Source organism: Cynara cardunculus (assembly GCF_001531365.2).
Source record: "Cynara cardunculus var. scolymus isolate 2C chromosome LG 10, CcrdV1, whole genome shotgun sequence".
Lineage (NCBI taxonomy): Eukaryota > Viridiplantae > Streptophyta > Magnoliopsida > Asterales > Asteraceae > Cynara > Cynara cardunculus.
Genome location: NC_037537.1, coordinates 3,048,115 through 3,058,478, shown reverse-complemented (window position 1 = coordinate 3,058,478; position 10,364 = coordinate 3,048,115). Strand labels below are relative to the sequence as shown.

Below are 10,364 nucleotides of genomic sequence, written 5' to 3'. Positions count from 1 at the left end.
TTTATGATTCACATATGAGCTAATTAACCGATTTATATATGATCCTGTGTGATTCACATATAAACTATTTTACTCGTTCATATATGAATCAGTTAAATAGTTCAGATATGAACTAATTAACTGGTTCACATATGAACTCGTTTGCCACCTATTTATAAAAGTTAAGAAACTAGTACTCTATCTTTCGCATACTCATGCGAGGAATTATCAGGTGCTTACAATCAAAGCCGCAAATTTTGACCAGATGAAGAGCTATGATCACTTCTTTATTTCTCAAATATTTACCACTTCTCAAATGAACATTTCCCTATATTATATTATATATATATATATAGGGGCTCATTCAAGAGAGAACTGATTAGTTTGTGGTAACTGTGAGATCCAATCTCAACCACGGTCAAATGATATATTAGGAAATTAATAATTTTAGTAATTTGAGTTAAAATTATAATTAGAGGGGATTTTAGGTATTTTTAAAAACGCCTCTCTCCGACATCACATCTTCGGCCTCTCATAAACATTATTCCAGCCGGTACCAAGTAATCACAAAAATGTACAGACCACGTAAGTTACTCCATCTCCAACGGTCCAAAGATGGAAATCGCGATTACCAAGTAATCACAAAGATACACAATGTGAAATCCATTGTGATATCACCGTGATACTATTGTGATATTAACCATGATATCAATCCAAACCTTAAAAACAAAATTAAACCCATGGATGAGAGGCCGATGAGGGTCATCCATTATTATTGTAGTGTGGGGGGGAAGAAGGATTTCACCGGAGATGTTGTAAGGACACGATTCATAGACCGGAGGCGGAGGCAGGATGTCGGAGGAGATGACGGATTTGCGGTTGACGTATTTTTCTCACCGAGGGGGAGGGGAGGAGAAACAATTTGACGAGCCTAAGATTGTGCAAGAGATGGCCGATAAGGTCAAGGGCATTCGAGAGCCTTTGAAGGCAGCTCAAGATTGCTAGAAAAGTCATGCTGATAAGAAGAGGCGACAGGTGGACTTCGAAGTTGGGACATGTGATGTTAAAAGGTGTCCCATTGGAAATGTATCATGTGGGAAGTTTAGACCGTTCACAGTCGTGGGATGGGTGGGACTCCAAGCTTTCAAATAAGAGTTACCACCTAAATTGAATGGGATTCACAACTCTTTCCACGTGTCCTATTTTGAAAGTGCTTAAACCACAAGGGTGATGTCTGATTGGTTTGAACTTGGGCTCCGAAAGATCAGAAGCGTCCATGTTCAAATCCAAAGAGTAATAAAAATTCACTTGTAGCTGCTGTTTTGACGACTTTTGTTGCTGTTTTTAATTCGGTTGTAAAGGATGGCAGCAATCCCTCAATTTTGGGTAAATAGTCGTCCAATAATTAAAGTTGCAGCTTTCTTCAAATCCAATTGGGCTTTTCTGTATCATATTCGATTTGTTGGGCCAAGCCCATTTATTATAAATATGGATAGTTTTTAATTCATTAAAAATGTAAAAGTTTATTGTTAGTGGATAATAGAAAATTAATGAATTTTTTATTAAAAATGAAAATCTAAAAGTTTATGAAGTACTTGTTTTGTCCATCAATTTAAGTTAAGTTAGTAGTTGTCGCGGTTGTAAAAAAAAACATGATGGTGTTAAGGACTTGATTTGTTTGTTTTGGTTGTTACTGTGGAAAATTTGCAAACGAAAAGATATGCTACGAGAAAGTCATAGAGATAGAATTCAAGAAGAAATTGAAAATGACGAAACTGAGACTGGCAAGGGGTTAAACCAAGAGATTTTTCGTGTACGAGTTGGAGGTACACGATGGAATTCTCATCTTAAAACAGTCATGAGTTTGATTGCTTTGTTTCTAGAGGTTATAAAAATGCTTGAATATGTCGAAGATGATGGTGGTAATGGAGCTAGTCGGCTTCACACAAGAGGTCTTTTATCATACTTCAAGACATTTGAATTTGTATTTTATATGCACTTAATATCAACCATCTTAGGGTTAAACAAATTTACCGTCTCAAGCTCTTCAAAGGAAAGATGAAGACATCTTGGAAGCTAATGATTTGATAGGAACAACCAAAGGTCAATTACAAATATTGAAGGAAAATGGGTTTGAAGTTTTGGAGAAATACTACTCTTTTTGTGATAAACATAAGATTGTCAAGTTGGATACGGTCGAAGGTTATGTTAATACAAGAAATCCAAGGAAAGATATGAACACTAACAATCAACATTATTATAACTATGATATATTCAACACTGGTTTACCTGTTGCAACTGCCACGTTTGTAATATGTTTTTCAACGATGAAACTTGTCAAGACAGATTTACGTAATCGAATTGGTGATGACTTTTTGAATTATGCCCTCATTTGCGCCATAGAAAAGGAATCACATAATAATGTTAAAAATGAATGTCATCGATTGTTTCCAAAAGTTCAATTTTAGATTTATATAACTTAAAGCCATTAACAATGATTTGGTTCAAAACCAAAAACCAAATTTCTTCTTAAACCTGAAATGACGTTGTTTTAAGTTCAATTTTTTCAAGATGGAAAAGACAAAACCGAAGATTTATACAATTCACAATCCGATTTAGAACCAAACGAGTTTACATGCATTTGATTTTTGATTTTATCGTATTTGATTTTTCAATTTTGGTCCGGTCGACTTTTAACTCAACCACATCCTTACTCATACAAAGCACAAGAAGGCCAGCAGGAAACAACTTAACCTCCGGATAGAAATTTATTCAGCACCATAACTAAATACGATCATTACTGCATAATCGAGATACATAATCTGGTCGTACCCTTAAATCATGTGAATTAAAGCATACTTAATCGATCTTACAATACAAGCGATCAAAAACATACTTCTGAAGTTTTTTTCTGTCCATACAACACTTTACTTACTGAGATATATATTTATTCTTTAAAAGCGTTAAGCGGGTTCATATGATCAATGGTATTAATAAAAGGTAGATCAGCCGGGAGAGTTTCGAGACTCAACCCTACTTCGTGTAGTTTTCCAATCACTTCCTCAAAAACAATCTTGTTTCCACCCAGTGTAAGGTGCAACCCATCCCTGCATTTCCAAATATCAATCACTCATTCAATGACTTTCATCTAAATCTAGGACTCAAGGTATTGTTTCACATATGAAACTCTTCAATGAAGAACAATCATGTATGTTTCACATGTAAATGTGAAATTTCACTGGTTCTCAACATTTTTAAGGTTAAGTGAGAAAAATAAAAAGGTTGATAACGTAAGAATAAATTTATTTATATGTAAATCACTAGCAAACCCGAAAAAATATCATTTGAAGATGCATATGCGAACCCACATTTCCTTTTCCAATGATTCACATATGAATCATTTACTCTTATGTTCTCACATTTGATCTCCCTATATGTATGTACGTATGTATGTATGTACGTATGTATGTATAGCATACATGAAATATGAGGGAAGTACCTCAAATATGTTTTGCCCCAGTAAGGAAACTGCTGCATTCGGGTCCAAAGATCCACAACTGGCACTCTGCATTCTCCTGCAACAGCAACACATGCTTTGGCATAATTTCCAGCAGCTTCATTTGTGCGTTCAGGTAAATTCGAAGGATTCTCATCAAAAGAATGTCTTCTTCATCATAAACATGCAAAAACCGCAACTCAATTGAATTGAACTAGAAAAAAACACTGCTGTTCGTTGAAAAAGAGCTACAAATTCACTTGAACTTAAATAGACTAACTTTCAAAATCAAAACCGATACTTTCTTTGAACCATAGAAATTGAAAAAATTCATCATTGCCAGAATCAACATCCACAAGATTCTCTTACTTTGTCCTTGTTAAAGAGTATAGAGAAGTTCAGTTGCAAACCAATTTAAGTGAAGGTGAGCACTAGTAAACGATTCATGATGAATGATACACATTCATCAGGAATAATGAACATGTCCACATTCATTCATGAATAATGAAGGTGAACATTAGTAAACGGTTCATGATGAATGATGCACCATTCATGATGAATAATACAACATTCATGGTGAATAGCCCGTGAATGTATGGGACAGGTGGCGCGCTCTCCTTTGTCCCCCAGTTCACAACCTAAAACTGGTTTGCAACTGAACCCGCCCCTTGAAAAGTATTTAAGAAATTTGATCAATACAAGACTTGATGTTACTGCCAACGCTGCGATTTTTATGGCATTCTATTCAAGTGAATTTGAATGTTATAATCAAACAAACAAACAAAAACGATATCATAGAAAGAAAGGTCAAGGGAGGTTGCTAGGAATAAAGGTTTACAGAAGGCGTGCAACTTCATCAATCGGAGGAGGAGTGATGAGGATGACGTGAGTCGAAGGCCAACGCTTCTGAAATCAAACAAAGATTTTATCAAAAAATAAGCACAAGATAAAAAACCAGCAGCTTATGATGGAAATCGCTTCTAAAACAATGCAATAATACAAATCTGTCTATTTGAATCCAAAAACTAAAAGGGTTCCAGACATAGCCATAGCCCAAAAATCACGATAATTCACAAGCCTGTCTACCAAAGAAACAATCCACGGTGAAATTACCATGGAACTAAAAATAACAATAATAATAATCATAAAGTAAAATTCATCCTCCTGCCTTTAAAAGCACCTGTTTATCACAAGTATATTTTTTCTGTCCTCTGTTGTTTTCAGACAGAAGCTTTACCTATTTCATGTCTCCTATGGACTTTGAACAAACGTATTTCGCAAACACTGGTTTCGTTTCTGCTGTTGTCAAACAAAAAAACAACAAAGTTCTACGTAAACATAGACCTTTTTTTCTGTTTTTAAGCCATATATGCTTCTGTTACCGGTTTGAGCGGAAAAAATAATAATAATAACAACAATATAATTTCATGCTTCTGGTCACTTGAAACAAATTGTCTAATGGGTCCTGTAAGGAACAGATTTTCCACCAATGGACAGAAATATTCTGATGAGGTTTATGTTGTTTCTTTTATGCTTTAACACTGAAACTTGGGACAAATAAATCTGGTTTGGACCGTTTGGCGAAACGTTACTTACACTTTCGTCTGAAAGAAACAAACAGGAATTGGCTTTACAGCTGACACGTTTAACAAATTGGTTAAAGATGGAAAACACTTTTGCAGCATCTCAGGACCCAATACTGAGGTGATACCTCGTAGAACTAGGAAGTCTTGCTTAGGGAGTTGGAACTAATATGGGGATTGTGGTGAAACCAAAGAAACTTAATGGGTTCAACTACAAGAGGTGGCAACAGAAACAATTTTTCTATCTTACCACCCTCAATTTAGCTCGATTTTTGACAGAGGATGCACAACAGGTCAATGTTGGTAATGGTGATATTGAGTTCTATTGATGCTTGGAAACACTCTTATTTCCTACGCCACAAGTATGTGTTGAATGGCTTAGTGAATGCGCTATACAATGTGTATAGTGCAACAAAAACTGCAAAGGAGATATGGGAATCCTTGGTCAAAAATATGAGACTGGGGGTGCAGGGGCAAGAAATTCATTGTGGCTCGGTTTTTTGATACAAAATGGACGACTATAAACTAGTGGTAAGCCAAGTGTAAGAACCTCAAATAATGCTGCAAAACACGTAGAGGAAATGTGAATATGCAAGCCATTTCAAGTGGCAGACGTAATTGAAAAGTTGCCCCTAGGCCGGATGGATTCCACAAACTAGTTGAAAAAAAGAAGAAAGGAAATGATATAGAATACCTCATAGTAAGGCTACTGAGGAAGACGATATGCTAGCTAATAATAAAGGGACAGTTGTGGTGAAGCTAAAGCCAATGTTTTGTTGAACATGGTCAGTCCTGAAAGTGCTAGAAATTTATATTTAGGAAAAAGAGAAGTCAACAAATTGGGATCAATAGGAGGTGTTGCCAAGAAGCATTTACAAGTGAAGGAAGCTCAAAAGAAAGGATTTCAAGACTTCGTTACGATTGTGACAAGTATGGACACAAATTTGTCGACTGTTAACTCCCCAAATGTGAGACAAATAGGGATGTCAACTATGTTGACATAACCAGAGATTTATCTTATATCAACTTGATAGCTGTGATTTGTGAGGTGAACTTCATTGGATCTAACCCAAAGGAATGAGTGGGTTGACACCAGAGCTACTCAATGTATTCTTTGACCAAGGGTCTTTCAGTTTTTTTGAAAATATTGAAGATGAGGGTAAAGGCAAACGGATGGTCATTCTGAAAACGACTTCCTGGAAAGAGCTTACTTTAAATGAAGTGTGCTAGAAATTTGAAAAAATTTGGTGTCTCAACAAACACGGTTTCCGTCTAATGTGAGTCAGGCAAGTTCGTGTTATCGAAAAATGGAATGTTTGAAGGGAATGGTATTTCTATGATGGCTTGTTCAAGTTGAATGTGATGACCTTAAAACACAACTGTAATGAAAACGAGGGGTCATGTACCAAATGTTTACCTGGGTAAGTGCTTACCAAGTCATATTACCTTAGTTGATGAATATGGCAAGGACCAAGAATCTTACCCAGTAAGAACGAAGGCAAGGACCGAGTGTCTTACCTAGTAAGTGATAGTGACGACTCTTACCATGGTTAGCGCTTATCAGGTAAATTGTTACACGTTATGAGATGGCCTAAACAGGTGTCTCCAATATGTATACATTGTGATTGACACATTCACTGAAGACATAATACCATTCGATAATTACTCTTAACTAGGGTTATCTCTATTGACTATGTGGAAGTCAAATGAAAACATTGCAAATCTACTAACCAAAGGGTTAAATCGAGAGTTGGTGAGTAAGTTATTCAAAGGAATGGGACAGAAATGCATAAATGATTAAGTTTATACAAAGGAAACCCAACCTAGCTAATTACATAAACTAATTTAGATCACTATAAGGGATAATTCCTTACCCTTCCTCTAACAAAAGGTGATAGACTATAAGGTTAAGCTTACGACTTATAATGTTCAAATTGAAGATCATCTACGTGAGAATGAAGTAGGGTCGCTTCTAAGGGAACAATTGGGGCTCAATTCTTGAATAATTCTAGCATAACCAGGAAAAGCATTTATAACCATAACGAACACACCAATGAGGACTTCAATACGCTAGGACAAATCCTGTGTGGAGTGTGTTGATGCCGACACAAACGACATATCAATTCAAGGACATCGTGTCTATTGGAATGTCAGTCAACAAGATATACTTCATACGGGAAGGTTCAAAGGATAACACCAACCTATCATTTCCTTTGCAGGGTTCAACCATTGAAGTTTGATACTACGTTTCTAGATATATTACAATTCCCATCCATGTGGAGCATTGTTGGATTTTGTAAGATGAAAGGGAAATTGGTAGGTGTTTGAGACTCTTGATCCTCCAAGTCCTGATTCCCATAAGATATCAATCAATATGTTTATGACAACATTAACCCTCTATTTATATATTTGAGACTTCGTATCCTATTGTAAACACAAAATGAGAGAGTAAGAAATGTACACAAACCTTTTGTTTTTATTTGATGCATCAGATACGTCTCTGAAATATTCTTTCTTGTTTAATCCGTTGTATTCTAGGAAACAAATGTTCTACAGGGGCAAATCTGTTTTGAGGGTATTATGTTCAGCACTAGCGTTGAGCTGTTTACGAGTTTCTTTTCGGTTTCTTATTTCTTCTTCTCTGTCAAAATTCAGTTATTTTAGCGTTAGTTCGGTTCTGAAAACAATTTGGACAACATTCTCAAATTTCCAAATTCCCATTCCAGAAAACGTAAGTGACCCTTGAGCCAAATAAGATGATTTTTGGCATAATACATTTATTTATTCAACCACTATGCCTTATTTTTGGATAATCTTTCACTAAGTGATTTATAGTTCTCAAATTTTCACGTAATGAGAATTAACATAATATCATTTTTACGAGAGTAAATTGGTCATTGACTTCCTATTTTGGCCTAAATAAAGGGGATCATGAGGTACAAGCAATGACCAAATAAGGAAGTCCCTAATTTTGAAACAAATAGAGCCAAAAGCTAACGTTATCATTTTTCCAGGTTATCAAAATGGAGAGTATGATAAATTGGGCATGGCATACATTTGATTTTTCAGTCAAACATATGGATATTCAACAATAACCCCAATATGGTTCAATCAGAATTTTAATAAAGTTCGCATAAGCACATGAATCACTGTAACGACTATTTCCATCTTGACAATTTCTGCAAAGTTTCAAAGAAAATCTATGTGATTTTGGTATGAGCCATAAGTCAAATTGTGTTATTAGGCAATCAAGCAAATTGATCAATATATCAACTTCTTGCAAGGATAAGGACAACTGAGAAGCCACTGTAGCAATCTTGAAGCTTAAATTCGAGTTTTGTGTCAAGGAAAACAAAACTCATAAGTATAAATTGTTGAAACTTGACCTGATTCCTAGGTGATTTCTACTACTTTTTTGTAACTACGCATCATTTATTTTAATTGATGGCAGGGTAATTATCATTTGATACGGTTAAAGGAAATCTATACATCTGAACAAAGTAAAGCATTTAAGAGAAGAGAGAGAGAGACCTTGAGATGGGAGACAATGGCGTGGAGGTTTTGTTTGTATTCGTCGATTGGGACGTGTTGAAACGCAGATGATCTATCCGGAAGGCAAGCATCGTTAGCTCCATAGAACACCGTCACAGCCAACGGCGAACGCCCGCCCCCAACGTTCATCTCTGCCGGAAACACCTTCTCCATCACCTTCATCGCCCATCTCGTGTTATACCCACTATAACCCCTCAACACCACATCAGCCTTAACCAATTTTGCACCCCCAAAATCAAATTAAAAAAAGAACCCACTTCAAATTCATCATAAGCAGCACAGACAATATGTATAGTAGTTACAAAAGATCTACTTCAAAGGTAAGAAAAGTATGCATATAGTAGTTGTATGTATACCGTGCGAGCGAAGTGGTTGGCGAGAGAAGCGCCCCAACCACCGTCTGAGAATGATTCCTCTGTAATGGAGTCACCGAAGAGATAAATTTTTGGTCTCATAGTTCTCCTGGGAAATCTATGCTATGAACATCCTTCTGATCCTACGGTTAGGAAGTTTTTAATTTGAATAAGTCCAAGCTTTTGGTCAAATTAGTATCCCTGTTTTTTTGAAGGAAAATTAGTTTGTTTTTGATTTTTTTTCTTTGCCACGTGTCGTCTATGCACTTCGTGGATGCATTTTTTTTTCTTTTTATTTGTTTGGCTATATATAACCCCCTACTATAGATGAATAAACTTGGAGTGTTTGGGATTGCTTATTTGAAACAAGTTATACTTTTTTATAAAAAGTATTTATCAACTTATTATAAGTCGGAGAGGTTTAACTTCTTCAAGAACTCCTAATTACCGGTTTGGCACCAGTATAAGTTGTTTATCCAAACACTCAAAAATGCTTATTATCAATATCACACCGGAATAAATCAATAAGTTGTTTTTATAAGCAATCCCAAACACCCCCTTAAGCTTTTATAGCTATTAATTGTGTGAGTATACTTGTGCTTGTTAGCCTTTGACAGCAACACTTACAGAGGTATCAGAGCCTATACGAGGCCTGATCTAAGAGAGAGAGAGAAAGAGATATATATATATATATATATATATATATATATATATATATTAGAGTACACGAGAGATTATGAAACATGATGGAAGCAAACAACATGAAGTTCACTGCTCCTACTATCCTAATGTTCGATGGTCATTACCTCCATTGGGCCAAGCTTATGAAGAATTTTCTACTCTCTAAAGAGTACTGATCACTTGTGGAGGACGGTGTGCCTAAGACGGGAGATGTGACACTAATTGCTGAACATAAACTGAAAGAATTGAAGATTAAAAATAATCTGTATCAAGCCATTCCTCGAGAAATTTTGGAGACCATTGTTGAAGACGACACGTTGAAGCAGATTTGGGACGTGATACAGCAGAAGTATCATGGCTTGTCAAAAGTTCCACAACCTTAACTTCAAGCTTTGAAATGAGAATATGAGTTGCTCAGCATGAAGGAAGGAGAGAAAATAGACAGTTTTTTGTCAAGAACTCTTGCAGTTGTCAACAAGATGAAGATTAATGGTGAATGCATCGAGGCTAGTGGCATAGTTGGTAAAATCTTGAGATCGATGACCCAAAAGTTCAACTACGTCGTTTGCTCCATTGAAGAATCTCATGATCTGAACACGTTAAGCATAAATGAACTTCATGGCAGCTTACTTGTTCATGAGCAGCGTATGCAACACAAAGAAGATAACGAACAAGCATTGAAGGTTGCTACCACAGGTCAAGGAAATATAGCGAGAGACA

At 36.0% G+C, this 10,364-nt stretch overlaps 1 protein-coding gene across 2 annotated transcripts; it reads right to left on the bottom strand.

Moving 5' to 3' along the window:
- Positions 1 to 2,742: 2,742 nt before the first annotated feature.
- LOC112520360 (GDSL esterase/lipase At5g45920) lies at positions 2,743 to 9,065 on the bottom strand. Of its 2 annotated transcripts, none has more exons than XM_025128725.1 (5): positions 8,967 to 9,065; positions 8,590 to 8,820; positions 4,314 to 4,381; positions 3,479 to 3,646; positions 2,743 to 3,086 (listed from the first exon to the last, which is right to left on the bottom strand). In XM_025128725.1, the coding sequence occupies exons 1-5, from the start codon at positions 9,063 to 9,065 to the stop codon at positions 2,927 to 2,929; spliced, it is 726 nt and encodes a 241-aa protein (XP_024984493.1). In that variant the 3' UTR covers positions 2,743 to 2,926. The 2 variants fall into 2 exon arrangements, with proteins under 2 accessions (XP_024984493.1, XP_024984494.1); XM_025128726.1 differs by having other exon boundaries at positions 3,479 to 3,643.
- Between the last annotated feature and the right edge of the window lie 1,299 nt (positions 9,066 to 10,364).